Source organism: Callionymus lyra, chromosome 5 (genome assembly GCF_982586985.1).
Source record: "Callionymus lyra chromosome 5, fCalLyr1.hap1.1, whole genome shotgun sequence".
Taxonomy (NCBI): domain Eukaryota; kingdom Metazoa; phylum Chordata; class Actinopteri; order Syngnathiformes; family Callionymidae; genus Callionymus; species Callionymus lyra.
The window spans coordinates 23159285-23180595 of NC_141822.1; the positions used below are offsets into that span (position 1 = coordinate 23159285).

The 21311-nt window shown below is 40.7% G+C and overlaps 1 protein-coding gene across 1 annotated transcript; it reads left to right on the plus strand.

The window, feature by feature from the left end:
• Nucleotides 1-7652: 7652 nt before the first annotated feature.
• rnd3a (Rho family GTPase 3a) lies at nt 7653-20263 on the plus strand. Its single transcript, XM_087791475.1, has 5 exons — nt 7653-7861; nt 7938-8025; nt 16209-16318; nt 17436-17570; nt 18337-20263. Exons 1-5 carry the CDS (start codon nt 7712-7714, stop codon nt 18583-18585), a joined length of 732 nt encoding a protein of 243 aa, XP_087647601.1. The 5' UTR covers nt 7653-7711; the 3' UTR covers nt 18586-20263.
• Nucleotides 20264-21311: the final 1048 nt, after the last annotated feature.

Here is a 21311-nt window from a genome sequence, read left to right on the forward strand (position 1 = left end):
CTTGGGGATAATTCTGGCAGATGACTGGACCAGACCTGTCAACATGAAAGCCAAATCCACCATCTGCACTATTAACAATAACTTATGCATTAAAATTGTACAAAGATAAACATTATTTGATGATTACAGCAATTCCTTTTATTATAGTTCTGGTTCACAATGAAACATCTCCTGATCTTCTATAGGTTTCATTTAACATATTTTTCTTCTTTTGTCATTATACAGAATTCAGAAAACAATTGTCATTGTTCTAGTGAGAGTGTAAAAGTGTGCTCTTGTGTTACCTATTTTCTAGCATTTCTCTTGGCTCCCATTCCCACTGCACTTTCTGTTTTCAGCCTAGTAGCCTTTATTCCTGAGGGTATTTTTTGGGAACGCCATTACTCACCTGCCGGGAGGTAAAGCACCTATATCTACAGCCGTCTTGAGTTCACTTAGACGACAGTGTGTAGCCAGAGGTGCACTTAAGCAGGAAATATTTCACTGGCATCCACATGACAAATTCTCTCGCCTGCATCTCCTGAAGGTTGTTTATGAAACTGAAAAACAACACACTGCTTCCTCGGGCTGTTTTTCATATGTGGTCGGATGTATATACATACAAGTGGATGCTTGTGCTAGCTTTATTCAGGTGTCACACATATCTTTGTTGAATAAATAAAATCTTGTGATTCTGCAATCAAATTACAAATTTATAACTTCTCTCATAATTTCCAGGGACATCTTTATGACAGGAAAACAGTTTGAAAATAAATGAATTCAGTGATATCACATGGAGAGCTTCTCATCTGTTAGAGATTCATTGCCACTATGAAAACTGACACCTGGGTCCCAAATAAAATTACAATTTTAATAGGAGTCTTTGCCTGAGGTGCGATTTTTGAGGAGGTAATATTCTTCTCACATTATGTGAAATGTATTTTATGTGATTATCAGTTTTGAGGTCACGGAGTAAAAATATTACACAATCAAAATTGTTCTTGATATCATGCATTAGCAGCATGATTTGGTATTTATATGCTGCTGCCTCTGGGTTTTATTCTGTGCCTCAGTCCAAACAAATACTTTATACTTTAAATTGTCCATAGCTGAGAGGGTTTTAGCGATATTACCCTCGATTGTTAGAAACCTCAACCTCCCTCAATACTATAAAAGGCATAAGCAGCATTACAAATACGAATAAATGAGACTATTTTTACACACTTTCATATCTTTATCCTGAAGATATTCTGTGTTGTCTTAATAGACTAAAACTGAAAACAAAGAGCAGAAAACAACAGTTCTGGGTCAGTGAGGGGGAGGATGAGAGGTCCATACAGGCATGACCAGGTCAAGAGAGGATGAAGACCTGAAGTCCAAAGTGTCTCCAGAAAAAGAAAATAATAACAAGGAAGCTGCTGAAAACTGAAGCTCCTTTCTGATATGTAAGTCGAAAAAAAAGGGGTTGAGGGGAATCACAAAGACAACGCACCTGGTGAAGGAAACATGAAATAAAACTTTATTTTCTTCACCTCTATTGTAGATCTTAAAACAAACAGAAATGATGTAAACACAACAAAACAAAGAGTAACCAAAGTTAATGTAAAAGAAGCAAGAAGGCTTATAGTGCAGAAAATGAAAAAAAACAAACAGTTTAATTAGATTTAACAAGTCCAAAAACACCAAAATAATGACTGCTTTAAACAGTGAAACAAAATCTTACAATGGGTTCAGAAGACGCGCTTGTTTAGGTTCTTGTATTTAGAAACTATTCTTGTTTTTAGAACGTATTTATTATCCTACTGGCAGAGTTGTTTTAAACTAAAAGTAAAAGTTATTCAGGCAACATTTTAGTCTAAATATTTGGAAATAAGAACCTTTTTCTGGACTTGACAGGTGAGTGTAGATTGTCATTAATTCTGATAAGACAATTCTTACTTTAGATTAGTCATAAACGTTTTTGCAGTGAACAATTCTAGGCTGACCAAAACAGTGTCGTGTTACACGAAAGGGAAACAGGGAAACCACTTGCTCCTGTTACACCTAGATTGCTGAGAAACAGATGATTTAAGTACCAAACTAGTCCCTCCCCGTCAACATAATTCAGCTCAGACTTTGGGATTCCCCCAATATATCTCAGAGCAACGCGGCTGTTGTAAACTCTTCACCTCCTCCAGTGCCTGACGTTTCCAGGTTAAACAAAGCAACAATGTGAAACTGATGGTTGTAATTGAGTCTCCGGTGAATGACAGAACTTCTTGCAACATCTATCAAGGGAAGCCAGCAACACTCTTCACATCAGAATGAATGGAAAACACCGATAAATATGATCACACTGGCTCATGAATATGTGATAAAATAGCAACATGGAGGCAACTCAAGTTCACCGACTATGTCTAAAAAAAAAAAGTACAGTAACTGGAATTAATGTGTGCTGTGATGCTTTATTACACAATTAGGTCAGCACATGTCCAACCTTCCCTTTTTTTATGATTCGATTTTCGTCCGTTTCATCAAATGTTGCAAAAACAGAGGAAGGATCCAATAAATAATTCATGAATTAGAGACACCTCATTGCAGAAACAGAGACGAAACTGCAGAGTCTTGGCTTGTTCCGAACACTCCAGGTCAGGGACACGCACCGTCGCACATAATTCCCTCCGTGAACGGGCCACGCTTGCCTTCCTCCTGCAATCATTCTCCCGACGCTGAGCAATCAAGGACAAGCACTTGAAAATGATTTTGTTAAGCAATAAAAAATAAAAAAAACTCTTTTTCATTCCCCCAAATCGGGCCATGAAGCGATTAAGAATGTATGAGAGATAACGGAATGGGTCCGAGGTCTGTGGTAGTTTTTGCCGGTGCACCGGCGACGCTGGAGGTGTGTGAGGAGTCTGGGTCAGTGGGTCTCGCTCTCCTCCGCCGTGGCAACATGCTGCCCCTCAGTTATCTCTGTCCACGTGAATCCAGTCAGCGGGGCATTGACATTTACTCCGGCTCCACACACACTGTCAGAGGGGGATTTCCTCCTCTGTTGCTCACCACATATGTATGTAGGGGAAAAAAAACCTTCGACTCCTGCTCGCCTCATATTTGTCTGATGACACAGTCAAGACATCTTTAGTCGCTTTCTCTTTCGCTTTCTGTTGAGATAAAACAGAAAAAACACAAAGAATAATGAAGTAAATAGATATCTTCAGAACCTTCACGTGGTCTCTTGCATCATGTAATGGTTCTTCCTTCTATATGCATGTTTCTACAATGGTGGCAGGAGGCTGCAATGCAGTAAACAAGACGAATCTGGATGGTTTTTTAAAGGCCTCTTCAATATAATCACATTCAGCAGTGGGATTGAACCAACATCCTTCTAGTCACGGAGCTTTCTGAATCCAAATAACTTTTATTTTGCAATTTAATTAAATAACAAAGATTCAAGACGTGTTTTTAACTACCAGCCTGTTGCATTTAGATTACTTAAGGGCTTGTATTGTTTAATTAATTTTTCATTATTGTTGAAGGGCAACTGTGGGCATGTGAAAACCCATACTCATAATGACTCACTTCCATGTTTCAAATGTTGAAGTCTTTCTCTTCAAGAGGCAGTAAGTCTCTCATCATGACCATGTTTTGAACTTATTACTTTATTACTTTCACTTACTAGTGAACCAACCCCTTAATGAAGTTCTTTCTCTGAAATCTGGGCGAACAAGAGGTTACGAGAGTGAGTCCATTATCATATAATAATGGTCTTCACTCCTCCTTCAGCCAGCTGTAATTACAAACTCCTTTTGTTTATACGACAAGTCCCAGGATTGATTACATGCAGTGACAAACCTTGATGTTTGACCATTCACACAGAGTGGGCGTTGTTATGATAAACAAGATTTAATCTCCAGAAAACAAATTATTTTCAGTGGGCGGAGCTTAAGCACATTTTCTAATGTAAAAGAGAGTTTTGTACAAACAGACACGTACTGATAAGTACAATAGAGGTCCAAGATCGTTTTAAGAGACACTCAACACATTAGTTGCCCTTAAAACACTAGTTGGCTATCACTAGCACACACTATAGGGGTGATTTATCGTCCATATTTCCTATATCATCAATTAACTTAAGTAGGTATTGATCGTTGTTTGGTCCATTGACTATATTCAGAGCATTCGTTTACTGCTTTGTGTCTGCACTAAAAGCACCCATAATTATAAGCTACGAGAGTTAAACACACACACACTCAGACTGAATAAATGCACGCAAGTATGTCAACACCATTAATGTGGTTTTGTCTTCTGTCCTCACTCCACCGACTCTTTCCCTCTTTTCCTTGATTCATTTGGACGGCGTCCCTACCGCAATCCCTTTCATCAGTCAGTTTTTCAATGAGGTTAAGTGCGTATGAATTTGGCAGCTGAGCATGTACATCTATAGCGTGTAAAATCATCCCTCCTGGCAGCGTGGAGTCCTGGAGGCAGAGCTCCCACACAACAGACGGGACTCCCAGCACACAGCCGGCAGGGTGGAGCTGTCTCGCTGTGAAGAAACGCTGCCAGCAACACCAAAGTCCTCTCCCAGCGTCGCAGAGCAGGGAACTGATGCAGAACGCTGATGTTTTCCCATTTTCATAAAATTAGCTGCGATGCCTTTTTTTTTTTTTTTTTGGTGGAGAAGCCTGGAGGCTTTCAGGCGAGGCCTTGGAAACAGACGGAGTGTCTCTGCATGTGCTGGAGCAGAAAAATCAGGGGAGCCGCTCTCCCTTAGTGCCACCTCCATGATAGCGTTTTCAGTGTGAAACAAGCACATTTCACAGACTTACATGCATTATTCACAGATAATGAGAGAGCCCTCCCTGGAAAAAAAAACAGCAGTGTCAGTCTTATCACACCCTAAGTATGAAATAACTCAGACAAAAACTCAATGAGTCGCTGCTAGCAAATCATTTTCACAGCTTCTAAAGAGAAGGATTGTGCCGCGATAGAGGATGGGAAACATGAAGTCTGCAATTGAACAATATTAAGTACTTGTTCTAAGTAAGATGTGTCACATTATCGCTGCTGCAAACACAGATTCAGGGGAATGTAAATCTGAAAATTTAAGGATATAATTTATATTAAAAAGAATATTGATCTTTTGGTGATAAAGTAGCCTCATCTACCTCTGAACAAATGGTTTTCTGCAGAGTCCCACGAGTATTTGTTGATGCTGAGCAACTAATCATCATCAGTGTCCAGTCGTCCAATTAGAACCAATAATAAGTTTAAAAAGCAAGATTAAGAAATATAATCCTTGTTAAACTGCGTTATTTTACTGAAATATACATTGAAATAGCATACATTGGTAGAAGGAAGTGTGGCTGGCGGGCCATTTGTGAGCCATATAATGATGTTTCTGCGGCCCTACAAAGTTTCTCTGAGTGCAGGTCGAGCAATGAATCCATCTTTGTCGTATTAATAAAGATCATGAAATGTTATCAGGTATAAAGCTTTGAATATAATCTATGGTTACCACTGAACCAATACAAAAACAAATAAAACTTGACTAAAATGAGTTAAATTCACAGTGAAATTAAGAAACATGACACAACAAAGTCTGAGTCATTTTTCCTTGTGCTCAACAGACCCCCCCCCCCCCACACACACACACACACCTCCCGGTATTGATACGTTTTGTCTAAGAACATTCTGTGAGGTTCAATGGGAGCTGACAGTGTTGTGAACACACTAGTGTCTTCAATGTATGTCAGGATATGAAGCAGATTACTAACTATTCACCGTAAAGGCTGCTTTAGTTGTGAACTCTTTGATACAACAACACAGGCTCTTGTTCCCGACATGCCTCAGCAAGCCTCAGCAACTCATGACCTATTTAATGCTTTGCTGCCAATACGTTGAGCAATTTTTTACAAGGTACTGAACACTGCATACAAGAGCCGACCCCAGACAGTTGACAATCAAGTACACGATTATATCTGGTTTAGAATTAATTTGTAGTTACAAGTTGATAAAACTACAGATTCATATCAATGTAACTATTTTAAACCTTTGTGTGGTTTAATATTTCAAAGTTTGAGGCCAGAGACCATGACTTTTATATCATTTGTATTTGTTTCCTTAATGAAAGCACACACAAAACAAACTTTTACTCTCAAATTATGATGTGTTATTTGAAGGTCAAAAAGACACACAACGTCATTCCCAAAGTTTTTATACCTATATAACTTGAAGATCCAAATCCACCATCAATCCAAGATTGATGGTTAATTTGTATCTCCAAGTTATAACACACATAACTTGTGTGCTAAAACATTAAAACATGGATCTGGAATTACAGCATGAAACCTAGTCCTTCCTATTATCTAAGCTGCTTTGCGTGTTGGAAAAATGTTATAGCAATTTATTTGTTAAAGCTTCATAAGTACTTTGAACCCGAACGGCTACCAATACAAACAAGAAAGTTGCATTACTTTATATGTAATACTGTGACCCATAATTATTTTAATCAATTAAAATAAATGAATAATTTTATTATGCTAAGAAAAAAAGAAAGCGTATAATATTTAAAATCAATGTAAGTATTACCAAATGAAAACAAATGTAGTTGAAATTATGGGGGAAAAACTTATCTGGCATTTTTAAATAATGCATTCATTTGTGTATTGGCAATGTATTTATTGTTGAGTAATGCATGAATATGAATGCCCTGCGACAGATGGGCGTCATGTCCAGGGTGTCCCCTGCCCCTCGTCCTATGATTCTGGGATAGGCTCCAGTCTCCCCACGACCCTGATCCCGGGATAAAGTGGGCGTCAATGAATGAACATGAATATGAAATGTTTTAGCAAGAACTGTTCATTATAAACATCCTTTTTTGATGGATCTTTCAGGGTTTTTTTTAAAGAAGGATTAATTTTACACAAAAAACTAATGTGTTTTACGTTTTAAAACCCTAATCTCAAATATATATAAAAAAAATTCAAATAAACAAATAAATAAATACAATTTTATATATTAATATTTATATATATTATTTTATTTATTTATTTGAAATGTTATTTATTTATTTATATTATTATATGTATATATAATTTATATATATATATAATATATATATAATGTATATATTCATATTTATATATATAATATATATATATATATAAATTATATATGTATATATAATATATATATAATGTATATATTCATATTTATATATATATATATATATATATATATATATATATATATATATATATATATATATATATATACATTTTATATATATATATATATATATATATATATATATATATATATAATAATATGAATAAATAAATACAATTTCAAATAAACAATTTCAGATCAATAAAGTTCTACCTAACCTACCTAACCTATATATGAAGTAAAACACATAAATTGCACAATTTTAAGCACAGGGTCATAATGTTTTGGTCTTGTTTGTGACAAAAAAGTTAAATTGTTGAGCCAATATATAATGTGTTGGGAAATAAACATTTTATTTACACAGGAAAAAGTACTTTTTTTCTAAGTTACCCGCTTCAACCTAAGGGGGGCGCTAACTTCCCCGGCAGGGACCCGGGCAGGCGGACGGAGCCTCTGATTGGCTCCTGAGCTCATATAAAAGCACGAGAATGGAATGCAGGAGCTCAGATGAGCCACAGACACCGAGGGAGGCTCCTACACACTGGATCTTTTTTCCTTCTAAACCCGGGGACTGAAGCCAATGAGGGACAGACGCTCTTGTCACAAACTATCTCTGAAGTCCGCCATGGATCCCAGTCAGAGTGTGAAGTGTAAGATCGTGGTGGTGGGCGACAGTCAGTGCGGGAAGACGGCGCTGCTTCACGTGTTCGCCAAGGACTGTTTCCCTGAGGTGAGACCCCCCGAGACCACAATGTCTTCCGTGTCCCAGTGTTTGTGACCCTGTCCCCCCTGCTGTCATCCCGCAGAGCTACGTCCCCACCGTGTTTGAGAACTACACCGCCAGCTTCGAGATCGACACGCAGAGAATCGAGTTGAGCCTGTGGGACACGTCAGGTAAACATTTAATACTTGTTTACTTTAATACCTTTTGACATGTCCGGACATCTTCCTCTCCACACCCGCCATCAACCATCACCGGGTTGCCATGTCGATAAATACCCTTTAAAATAATAAAGATACATTTTAAGTCACTTATTTACTTACTCAAAAAAAAGTTGTGTAACTTGAGCTGCATAACTAGTAATGCAAAGTTAATGCTAACAAAACATTACTTATCCAAATAATCCAGTTTATTATTTCTTAATATCTCCAGGGACTAGATTTGCGCTAAGAAATGTCAAAGTAGTCATTTCAAACAATTTCAACACATTTTAAACTATTGCCAGTTGTTGTTTCAGCTGTCAACCCTTCTGTTATCTTTAGTTATATTCAACATCTACAAATCTGTATTTTTGTGTCACTATGAAATTAATCTGTGACCCAATTTAATCGATAAAGCTGGTTTTAATCCCGCCTTCCTGTGGAGCAGTGACAGACATGGCTTCTATATAAATTGATTTTTTTTTTTTTTTTTGTCACGTGAGATTACAGGAACAGAAGGGATTTAATCACTTCCTGGGATTTTTTTGGGGGAAAAGTTTGCACATTTAACATCAAGTTTTATCAGTTGGACTTTGGGTTTTTTGTGTGGGGGGGTTAAAAACCAGCTGCTGCGTCTTGTGTGTGTCAACAAGCCCTCTGCCCATCCATCAATGAGGAGGTGAATAGCCCAGCAGTCAGACTGGAAGGTCCGATGCCGTACATCCCATGTGTTACGATGGTGTGTTAGTGGGGGTTGTTGTCCGGAGGGGGGAGGAGGGCGTGGAAAAAGCTTGACAGCCAGCTGTTGCTCATCTCTGCCTCAGAATTCCTCAGTAATGCTCCAGAAAATCATGAAACATTTCGACAGCTTCGGAAAGTATTTACAAAGACCCTTGTCATATTTCGCGATGACTTCATCTCTAGTGTATTCATGCATACCTCCCTATATATGTGTGTGTGTGTGTGTGTGTCGAAATCAAAGCCAGACCAACCGAGAGTTTTCTTTTATTGCCGTCTTGGCCAAACGCCTGGAGCCATTTTTCTCTTTTCTCCGTTTCATAAAACGGTTTGGGTGTGTGCTTGTGTGTGTATGTGGTAGTGGGTGTAGGTAGTGGGGGTCCCATCAGATCAGTGGGTGTGATACGGAGCCAGAATCTGCCTCAATCTAAACCCCCACCCGGACACATGAGAACGCACACATTCTCCCAGAGAGCGAGTGATTGATAAGATTTCAGGCTCAACCGATGGGTTTTGAGGAGACGCCCATCGGCCACAAGCTAATCCATCGATCCCTTATCTTCCCGGTCGTGTTCATGTGTGTGTGTGTGCTGGTCTGTATGTGAGCTCAGCATGTAGTCTGATACTAAGGAGGTAGACATGCACCTTCCACACGCCCTGGTGGTCTTTGTTCAGCGGTGATGAGGGACCTGATGAGTGGCTGCTGTTAGAAAGGGAGGGTGAAATTTTGGTAATTCGGGTCATTAAGGTAAACGCCTGACTGTTGCTTCCATTCGTCCCCCCACCCTCGCTCGTCTGTGCTGTGGCTGCTCTTCCCGGCCCCGGGGTGGGGTCCGTCTCTTTGATGCCTCCACCTCATTCACCGGCAGAGGAAGCGGTTTATACTGTCTGTGTGTCTGCCCTGCTCGTCTGAATGGGCTCGTGTCGGGTTTGTTTGAGAATCAAACACAAGGACGGAGCCACAGCACCTGCCTGCCCGGGGCCTCATTAGTGCCTTCAATGGAACTCATCCATCTTTAGTAGAGCAGGAATAAAAGATAAGGAAACGGCGATGCTGTCTGAATTGTAGAAGCAGACGGAACCTTTGCTAAACAAAATATTAACATAGACAAAGGTGCGCCTGTAGTCTGACTGTTGCCAGCCTCTAAACCTGCTATTACACTCCTGATATGGTCCCCTAGCCAGAGGGTGAATGTAGATTATCATCCTGCAAAGTCCTTTGTGTGGTCTTGGTGCTTTTAAATTGTTACTGTGACCAAAACTCTGCGTTCTATTTGCCTTGTTGTACTAATGTGTGCTGGTCGCCCTTGTGAAACAGGTCTTGATCTCAATGGGTCTTTAATCTGGTTGAGTAAAATAAATGTATAAGAATTATGTATAAGGATGTCCACAATGTAGCAATGATTTATAAAAAGAAAAACACGCCAAAAATAAATGAATTGTACATGCTTTTAATTCTTTTGTCACGTACTTACTATTCCTAAAAAAAATCTCCATCATGTAATGATAATTTATTTTGAAAAGCCTCAAAGTTTTTAGTTTAGGGATATTGTTTTCCCAGAGGTTTGACAAATAGGGATGTATTTCAAAAACACAATGGAAAGAAAATGACTCGGCTCTTGGTAAACCTGAAAATGACGGTCCACTTACACGGTCCATCCATCACACAATTTGACCCCAAAATAACACGGACCATACATTACACAGACAACGGTAATGCATCAAAATTGCACTTTGTCAATGTCTTGGAAAAATGACTGGAATGGAAATCTAGCTTATGTTGACAAGTACTTATTTATATACTTTACTTTCGTTTTTTGTTTGCTTCCATATCCCCATTATGTTTGATAACTGTTAAGTCAGTCCGTCTAACTTTGACAGAATTGAACCAACATTTAAATCAACTGGAATAGAAGCACCAGCTGCTATATTTATCTGCGAACAGTAGGTTTGTGGCCGGCACCAACCAAAAACCAAAACTGAAAGAATCTCTAACCGAGTGGTGACTTGTTTCTTCTGGTTTGTCATAATTAGCAGAGGTTTGACTGAACAAAAGTTGCCGCAGGAGACACTGTTCACTCTAAAAATTTGACCAACAACGGCTTTGAAATGGCAGTTATTTAATCTTCTGTCAATCAAGGCTCATGAAGGATTAATTTAAACAGATTTGGGGCTTTGCAGGAGTCTATTGTGTTTGACAACAGCAATCAGTCCAAAATATTTTTTGGCTCTCTTGAGTTATTCCCAGAAGGTGGGGAAAGAAAAAAGTCTGAGATAAAATCTTAAAAGCGGAGCTTGATCACACATGGATCACATTGAACGACTGTGGGAAAAGCTAGCTTTGTGTTTTTGTGTAGTGCCGCTTAAGATGTTAAGCGATGACCCTTCAGAGAACACAAAGCAGTCAGATAAAGGCGGACAGGGGTTGGCTCAGGCAGCACAGATGATATTCCGTGCTCCCCCGGTCATGTTGCATGTATCCCACACTCCGGACATAGGAATGGTGGGGGCGCAGCCTTTGTTGCATTGGATCACATTTCTGGGCCCAGTGAATTGAAGCTGCATGTCTGGCATTCCTCAGACTAAAGGTTTCTACTTCTTTCTCCACAAAGACACTATTGTACCCGGGCCGGCCCAAAAACCTTTGCGAATGAGAAGTGTTCTCTAAATCTTCGCATCACGGAGCGGAAGAAGGTTTTCTAGGAGGAATTTGCAGACTGGCTAATATTACGAAAGTGAGGAGTTGAATAAAAGGGAATTAGAAAAGACACCCGATGGATTGGGCGGACACAAATCTGTTTCCCATCTGATAGTTTTTCTCGAAATGTACTAGCATTTTCTCTTGGATCCTTGTCTTACAACCTAATTTCTTTTCGTTTTTCCCAAGCACCATGTTCATACAATGTTCAAATTGTTGTTATGACCAGTTTTAAATATGCCAAATGTTCTTTTTTACTGATGCTGCTTAATACCTTGTATTGTGTGAGTGATTGGAGCAAGACATTCATCTCAACAATTCACTTTTGTCAGCTTAATAATACTGTTTATCACCAGGAATATGTGCACATAAAGTACCCATGTCATGTTACTTAACTATTGCAGAAAGAAGGCAAAAACAACTGTTTTTACAGATATTTCTTGGAGATAGGTTTATAACAACTGCTGCCATGACCAATTTCTTTGGCGTGTTCTTGAAAATCCTTTTAGAATATGGAGCTTGGCAGTGCTTGGCGCGCTCGCTTCTTTCCTGGATCCACATCTGACAAATGGAAACATCCCTCATTCACAGTTTGCTGCTAACGTCCTCATTCGCGCCATTAACATCTTCAGAGCACACACGGGCGGAATGTTAGGGCGTCTCGCACCAGGACGTTTATCCCGTCGGTTCTGGCTAACATTTGAGGGATGAGATCCGAGAAATGTGTGAATAACATTCCGAAAACAGGAACTATCTCCTTTGACATTCCCCCACATCTCCTTGATGGGCTTAACATAAGTTGATCTTAAGAGCGTGGACGTGATGCTAACGTCACTTTTGTTTGCCTTCATGGTTTTCTTGCCCTTTTTTTTTCCCAGTTCTGTTTTTGACTCGGTCATATAATCCGAGCATGAAACCGATTCGCGTTGGCCACATTTTGGATCTATCTCTGTACCCACAGCAGCTGCCCTTGCTTAAGTAGAAAATAGCCTCATGCTCTTTGGGATGAGAGGTTACACAAGCTTGGTGAGGTTGGATGTGGCTCGCTGTTTGTTATTTCCACAGGTGTCTCCTCCAGGCTCTCACACACACACTATGATCCACCCTTGAGCTCCGTTTGGTTCAGCTATGCAAGCTATGCAGTAAATCAGCAGGCCTTGCGGACCTGTTGCCGTACCTCCAGTCTGTTAGTCGCAGCTGTCTCACCTCAGGACTGTGACTGTGAAAGATATGCACATTTCCATTTCGTCCAGACGATTGTTTTTTTTTCATGTACCGAGGGATGTTGCATCTGAGAAATGAGTTCAAGACCATCGTCTTTAAGTGGGTTGCATCTAGGGGGGGTTAACGGAATGAGCCAAGGCTTGTCTGGAAAATCTCTCCTCAGTCTCTTTTTCTTGGGTATTTTTGTGCCTGCGTGGAAAACACCCTAAAAAAATTCTATAAAACGGGAAGGAAAGGATTGCGAAATCTCTTCTGCTTAATCGTGAATTTTTTTTTTTAGGAAGTTAACAACTGTATCCCAATGTGGTTTCACCCCGCAGCACTTTTAATTTCCAGTACAAAAGACACACGGGGGCGTATGTTAAGGGTGTGTGTGTTTGAGGAGCTGGAGGATGGGTGTCCTTGTCCAGACTTGGAGAGATCCTGCTGTGGAACAATGACAGAAGTTAATTAGATGACAGTCACCAGGTCTGTTTGTGTGTCTGCTCGGAGACTCTTATCTCACAGGTTTGCAGGAAGATGACCCTAAAGCAGTCGCTCTAATGTCATTAGACGCCCCTATAAATGCCTGGCAACGACACAAACATCCCTTACTGAGGTAAACTCTGCCTTGTTGACGGAGTAGTCGACCCTAACGCTACTTATGCTGCTAGTATGCTTTTGGTTTTTAATGCCCTCTGGTTCATTCGTTTTTTGTTTCACATACTTTCTTTTTAAATAGAAAGTATGTGATACTTGATTTGACGAAAACATTTTTTGAATCCAGCCATGGAACGCCTTAATGAGTAACCGTGTTGCTAACGGCCAAAATGTTTGTGCTATTTTCCCATCTCAAAACTTCAAATTCGCTACAAGGCGGTTTACTGTAGTCTCTGCAACACTCTTGGCTTTTTTTAGTGCCTTCAAACAAGGGAGCAGTGTCTTGCAGAAATTAGTTTGGAATGATGTAGTCGTAATGTTGCCTAAAACCTCCAGGTGAAATCACTTGAGTGTGAATATATTCACTCAACAGTTCATATATTCAAGTCTCCTTCCTAGACACTTGGCAAATATCTGGTCTCCGGGCTCAGAGGTTTTCCCCCTGATTGATTCCAGAAGTCCAGGGCTGGAAGTAAAAACTAACAACGTGACGCAGTTCTGATTGATCGTAAGGCTGCCTTGAGAAATGGAGAAAAGTACCAGCGGTGGAACGAAAATTCCTACCCCTGTCTACTTCCTGCGCTGTGACACATCACGAGAGGCCTACAGCCTCGTGTCGTAGAACCTCTCGGACATTTTTTGTAAAAAAAAACCTCTTCATTCTGCAGAGTGAAAAAAAGAAAAAAGGTCCCATCTGAAAGTCATTATTTTCAGATCATGACATCTGAAGAATGTGTGTAGCTGTTGGCATGATAATGACCGTGTCGCTGCCCACAGTTGACTGATGTTAACTCACTGAAATGGTTTTGGGTATTAAGGGATGTAGACACTGGCTGCTGGAGCAAAGTTTGGGAATGTGAAACTGTGGAATTCCGAGTTAAACCACAGAAACAGAAAAAGTATTTTTTACTTGCAATATATAGAAAGTTTACACCTTGAAGGACATGTTTATTCAGACTTGTTGTGTTTCCATCCAACCTGCCTTTATTGAAAGCTACTGCTTCACTATGAAGGGTTTTTTTTTAATCGCGACATTGAAGTGCTAAACTTGCTTTTGTTTGTTTTGTTTAAAATAAAAGTTTATAGAAAAGTTCCACAGCATTGATTAAAGTTGGTTTTAACCAATACTGCAGTCTGGGAAATTAACATCAAAGATAGTTTGGATCGTTATTAATTTTGCTTTCAACCAGAAGTTAAACTAACAAAAGTGACGGCACAATATAGTAGAAACATCGACACAGGATATTCTACGACTTTTCTTTTTTTTTGGTGCCTTTTTTTTTTCTTTTTTTTAAAATCCACAGATACCTGTAATACCTTCAGCTTCACTCATTTAAACCCAGAAACTAATTGAATGGCTATTTCCCATCCTTAATATATTCATTTTACAAACCCCTTTATCATTTCCTTTGACTGGACTTTGGCAAAGGTTTGTCCTTTTTTTCCTAATCAATTGATTTTCCAGCCAGGGTTCAGTGTTTGCTTGTTTGTTGTGATGCAGTATTGATTTAAAAACAAGACACTTTTAACATTCTGTTGTTAAGAGTAATATATGGCTCAACATAAAGAGGCATCGCTGCTGTTTGGAAACCCGTAGAGCGGCTTGTCATACTTTTTAAAGGTGTAATCCATAAGGATATTGTGATATAGTGTGCTATGTCAGCCTGACGGACTCTTGGAACAGTCGTGCTGTTATTGGTAATGTATGTAATGTGTAGAAGGACAACCCAGCGCCAGTCTGATATATAACCCAGTGAGAACCACCAAACCATCTCTCACACTATTGTTTATTTAACAACCTGAAGGGTGAATTTACCCTTTAGAAGGCGGTCATCTGATTCTCAAACAGATGATCCAAAACTGCAGGATCACAGAGCTGGAACCTCCTATTCATCAGCCTGTGTTGTGTTTTATGATGCGAGGCTGTGGCCCAGAGGGAAGCTGTGTCGTCTCCCACCCAGACTGTTTAGATTACCAACACCAGATCCTGTGTGTGTGTGTGTGTGAGACGGTGCATTCCTGACTGCTCTCCACAGCAGTGTTTAGAGAGGACCTCCCAGGGGAACCTTCAGTTACCAAAAACAAAATTCCCCAGATTTCTTGGCAGCTGGTTGTGTGTGGTCAGTCCCTCACTTGTCATGTGATCTTGACTCACCTTGACATGACGCCACCCTCGCTTCTGACACGGGAGAGGAGGGGCGTCTCCCCGACACATGGTTCTCATTTAAAGAACCGAGTCATTTCCTCACTCTGAAGTTGTGTTTCTCCAGAGAGTCCTCCTTCAACAAGAGATCTTTGTGCAGTCAGCACTTTTTTCCCCTCTAGCGTTATTTGTTTTTCTCCCTCTGTTGCCATGGATTATGGTTTAGATGTACATGCCAAATGGAAAATGTCAGTGCTTTTTAGTGATCTGTCTAAATTCATGCATTAAAAACACAATGCTTCAGTTTGTTTCTGAGCACGGCTCCTCCCAGGCGTACAGACATTTTTACTTTAACTGTCTGCTTCTATAATGGAAGTTTCTCCTCGAATAGTCTGGTAAACAAAAAGTTGAGTTGAGTTGAAGATAATTTTTACACACAAAAGTAAATGCAGGGCTACATGGGAATGAATTTTAGTTTCGCAAGAGTTCTTTTCGTAAAGATTTCATCAGTTTAAATGTTGGATCATGATGTGACAAACTGCCAAGATCGTTGGAGAGTTCCTGCTAAATTTCCCTGCTAATGAGGACATCATTGAAAGACTTGCGTCAATAATTCAAGAGAGAGAGGAACAGAAACGGGGTCACAGCGATGACGGTTTGCGGAGTGTATTCTTTAAAAGTTGTGTAATCCATCTGTCGCTCTTGTTTTTCCAGGCTCGCCCTACTATGACAACGTGAGGCCGCTCTCCTACCCCGACTCCGACGCCGTGCTCATCTGTTTCGACATCAGCCGACCGGAGACTCTCGACAGCGTCTTGAAAAAGGTTTGTCACGCTTTGATATCCAAATTTGTGTCGACATACCAACTACACACGCTTTTCTAAAACTCTTGAGTGGAGTTTGATCGACCGACAAAGGCTCTAGTTGGGCCGGGATTAAGTCGACAGTCAGGAGGTTTCTGGAGTCGCGCCACTTCAGGTCTTGTGATGGGAGTTTACAGCGACCGAGTCGTTTGTGTCACACGCTGGCTGGTGGTGTCTCATGGAGAGCGAGGAAATCACCTGATGTGGTTAATCTAGTGTCCAGACATATTTCATATCATTGAACATGAAACTGTTTTGACACCTTCTCCAAGAACAACTTCAAACAAAAGTCAAGTAATTGAAGTGGGCAAACAAAAACATGCCAATGGGTTCCCCGACTGTGGGTGACCAACATACGTGAGGAGGCTAGCATGAACTGGTCTTAACCCCCACTTCCAAACGTAATTATAAAAGCGAGCCCTGGAGAGGTTCTGGTTACTATGAAACCTTAAAGACCCTGCAAAGCCCTCCGCGATTCAGTCGGAGCCGATCGTGTTTCTAAGATCTTCTGCCCCGATAGTACCAGGGTTGTTGCTTTAACCTCAGAATGTATGTTTGTCAAAGCCCTTGAATCCATTTAGGGTGGATCAGTGACGGTGGGCGTCGAAGGAAGAACTTGGTCATACCGTTTGATCAGCATTAGAAGTTGTACCGGACCAGGCTTTCAGGCCCGGATTGTTGATTGACAGTGGTTTACAGAAAGTGCCAAACTACTTCCTCTGAGCCGACAATGAAGTGGATCTTCTGAGCTGGAAGCCCGGCTGACCCGATGATCCCTCAGGCACATTAGCAGAAATCCCTCGGAGGAATTCAATCCATCACAATGCATGTAGTTTTTCCAGAGTTCAAAGTGCAACGCTCCAGAGGAAGTTGCAGCATGAATGGACGGTGGCCTCTCGGGACCTTTTTGTTTGGTCAAGACATCGTCTGGTTGGTGTTCGCGTGTAGTCTGTGGGGAGCCTCGAGGAAAATATCGATCAATGGCGAAAGATAACTACATTTAGTCTGCCTGCTTAAAAAGGAAAGTCTTTTGTTCTTCTTGAATTATTCATGGTTGTGCTCTTGTCTTTGTCTGCAGTGGAAAGGGGAGATCCAGGAGTTCTGTCCCAACACCAAGATGCTTTTAGTCGGCTGCAAATCTGACCTGCGCACGGACCTGAGCACGCTAGTAGAGCTGTCCAACCACCGGCAGACACCGGTCTCCTACGATCAGGTACCAGCATTAACTGCTCTAACTGGAGTTTTAGCACTTTAATTCCCTGCTAAGCTGCTAGACATTTCTTTAGGCCCTTACTAACCTTACTGGGTGACAGGATTAACAGAACTTTCTTCCTTTTTACCTCTTTTTCTTTCTTCTTCAGCACAGCACAGTCTTTCTTTTAGGCTATACAAGCTATATTTATGTTTGGATCTTGAGAGATTTTTTTTTTTTTTTTTTTGTTGACCAGATATTTAACAGCACTTTATTAATATCAAAAATATGTATTATTACTTATTTTAAGATGTATATTTCAATTAAGAGTGTATAAAACAAACTCATTTGTGAATATTTGCTTGTTAATCGTAAATAAAGCCATTAGATGGCAGCATTCATTAAGTTCTCTGAAGCTACAATGAAAATCTGCAAGATCCTGGCGACGACTGAGGATAAGAGGATACATCGTTTGTGACCCTGGTCTAGAAAGGCGCTCTTGAAATAACCATTCCTTACTTGCATACATTTGACAGCAGCAACTTTTAAAGCTGTTGGGACATATTTTGTCATCAAAACACATTAGAGCACTCCAGAGTCAAGTACTCGGACAATATTATAAATAAGTATATATTGTGTTTCTACAGTATCGTGATACGCATCTATCGCCAGATTCTTGCCAAAACTCACCCTAGGTTATTGCATAGTACATGTAATTAAGGATAATATCATATGATTAAAGCAGCAAAACATGTATTTGTTTGTTGACATCTTGTGTGCTCCTCAGGGCTCCAGCATGGCCAAGCAGATCTCGGCGCCTTACATCGAGTGCTCCTCCCAACAGTCGGAGAACAGTGTCAGGGACATTTTCCACGTGGCCACGCTCGCCTGCATTAACAAGAACAACAAGAACGTCAAGCGCAGCAAGACCACGCGCGCCACCAAGAGGATTTCACACATGCCCGGCAGGCCCGACCTGGCGGCCGTGGCCACGGACCTCAGGAAGGACAAAGCAAAAAGTTGCTCGGTCATGTGACCGATCCCGCCGAGGGAGGTTGGACCGCGACGGAGGACAGAGCGAGCAGGAAGATATGGAGCAATGTGCTTTCCTGCATGCCGTTTACCCCAGATTTATCTGGAAGTGGAATTTATAAGCTCCAATTCATGTACTTGTTACTGGAATACTTCGCACCAGTGAGCATCCTGATCCGCACCCCCCGACCCCCCCCCCCCCTTCCATCCCAGCTGACGAGGAAGCAGTTTGTCATTGGAATACCTTCTCGAGGAAGTCAGATGTTTCCTCCGGAACGAAAAAAAAAAAAAGGCGGATGGGGGTGAGGCCATCAACGCCAACAGGATATGAGCAGAACTGCGGTGATGTCACTAGGAAAGTGTACAAAGGAAAGATCCGGCGGGAGAGGAAGCTTCCTCCGTGGACGAGGAGTGGCGCAGTCGTGGCTGTGCTGGGTCACGACGCGTCGCCCGGCGGACTAACTCATCACTGTGGATCTGCAGGATTAAAAACCAGTCGTGTGTCCCCCCCCCGTCTCTGAAGTGTTGATATAATGTGAAATCATTGGTGTGTAGATGTGTCATAATTTCATTTTGCCTTCAGTTCCTCCCTGTAACGGTTCAGATCCGCGAGACATTGAACTCTGTGAACTCTCTCTATGGAGACAGATTCTCGTCACCGGTTTTTTACCAACGACAACATTAGCATGCGCGCGATTGCGTTCATTTCTTTCTCGGACTAGCCTTCACCTCATTGGGTTTAACGGCGTCATTATGAAACATAATAAGGAGGAGCAGGAAAGCGAACTCTCCTCTTCCAGACGGCAACGATAATTAGACGCTTCTCCAAATATGAAAGGATGGTTTTTGTTTATTTAGTGTTCGACCTGTGCGACTCATGTGAAGGATAAAATTGAGCCGGAACCTCTTGAGATCTCGCGTCCTCAACCAAGGATGTTACATTTATTTCTTAGCCACATTTGAGGACAATTCATGTCCTATAAGTAAGAACCAACCATGTTATAAACCTGAACTGTCACCGAATAAATACCTGCTTTTATTTACTAATTCAACCTGCTCGCTCCTGCTTGGATCAAAATCTCCAGAGAAATTGAGAAAAAACACCAGAAAAAAGCTTGATCCTCAAAGTAATTCCTGAAGTGATGCTGACAGATTTGACGAACTAATTTGCTGCGTCAGTGAATCAAAGCTAAACAAGTTACTTTTTGCACAGATGCTGCTAATGCTAAGCTAATCGAAAATTCAGCCTACAGATTTTCCTTGAGAAAGATTTTGAAATGTCTCATGCCAAGTTTTGATTTTTAATAGTGTATGTGTTTCGTCTGTAAAATAAAAACCAATCCAAAGATTGACTAGTTGAGCATCAAATGGCTACGTTTGCCAAGCTAATTGGGAACTGTATCAATTCAAACATGTGGAAAACAGTCTTTTATTCATCCGTCTTTCACGTCACGGCCCAAATAAATGGAAAATCTGAACTGTTGAACATCGAAATGCACTTTCAATGTATCTTTCCGTCTTTCCAGCGAGCTGTTTGGAAAATCAATGGCCTTCATTTTGCATCTGTTTCTTATGTACATTTTCATGTCTCCCCAATTGTCACTTTGAATTGTCAATGTTGTTCCCGCCATATTTATTGATTTAAGTATTTTCTCTGAAGAATAAATGCAAATGGAATTGAATTGGAGTCCATTTTCTTTATTGTTTTTTTTGGCATTTAGGTTATTCTAGCAAATGAATTGATATACTATTAAGATTAATTAAATGAACGTGATCTAGTTTGTGATATGGTAGATGAAAAGTTGAAGTGAAAACCAGTTATATTTAACCATAAGTTACAAAAAAATATTTGTGGTGTGAGTAGTTGTCCATCTGAATAAACTATGTGACTGTCCAGGGTGTCCCTCACCTCCATGAAGCTGGAATAGACTTCAATCTTAAATAGATCAGACTATATTTATGAAGGAAAACCCTATTTTGTACTCAATGAAAGTATATTTGATCAAATATTCCTCATCTTGTGTTGCATCCAAAGTTCCTCTTCCCTCTGAAGCACAAAAAAAGTCAATAAAATTATACATAGTTACGTGAACTTTAATATTTATGTCTGGGGGAAAAAAAAGAGTTTCCATCACTTATCTCCAAAAATATCTAACTATCAGTGTTTTGCTGCATCGTCGCCCTCCTGACATTTAAGAGCCTGAATTGGGTTGTTCCGCTGCGTGTGTTGTGATGTCAGAGATGAGATATAGGTCACTTTGTGAGGCCGATGGCTGCGACGTTGAAATCAGTCGGAGGCTCCAGCAGCTTCGGCGTAAACAACCTAATTCCCAGCTCGTATCTATGTTTATATAAAGACTCGCATGTCTCAGGTGTCATGTCTACTGGCTGAAGATGAGCATCAAAACACCAGATTAAAAAGAAAGATGAAAAAGTTTCTCAGACAAAATGGCTGTTTTAAGAACTCTTGACTGGCTACGGCAGTTCTTGACTCGGCGACACCTGTGTTCTGCTCGCTGGTTGTGCAGAGGTGTGGCTCGTTCTGGAACTCACTGTCCTCAGATCTGTACCCAGAGCAGCCAGAAATGCTCCTTTCTTGTGCAGTAAAGAGACCAAACAGCCCGGAGCCAAATGTTTTAGAAAGCACAAACCGGCTCTAAATGCATCCTGGAGGATGTGATGTTTACTCCAGCATTGATGCAGGCTGCGGTGACCCACTTGAATAATGGG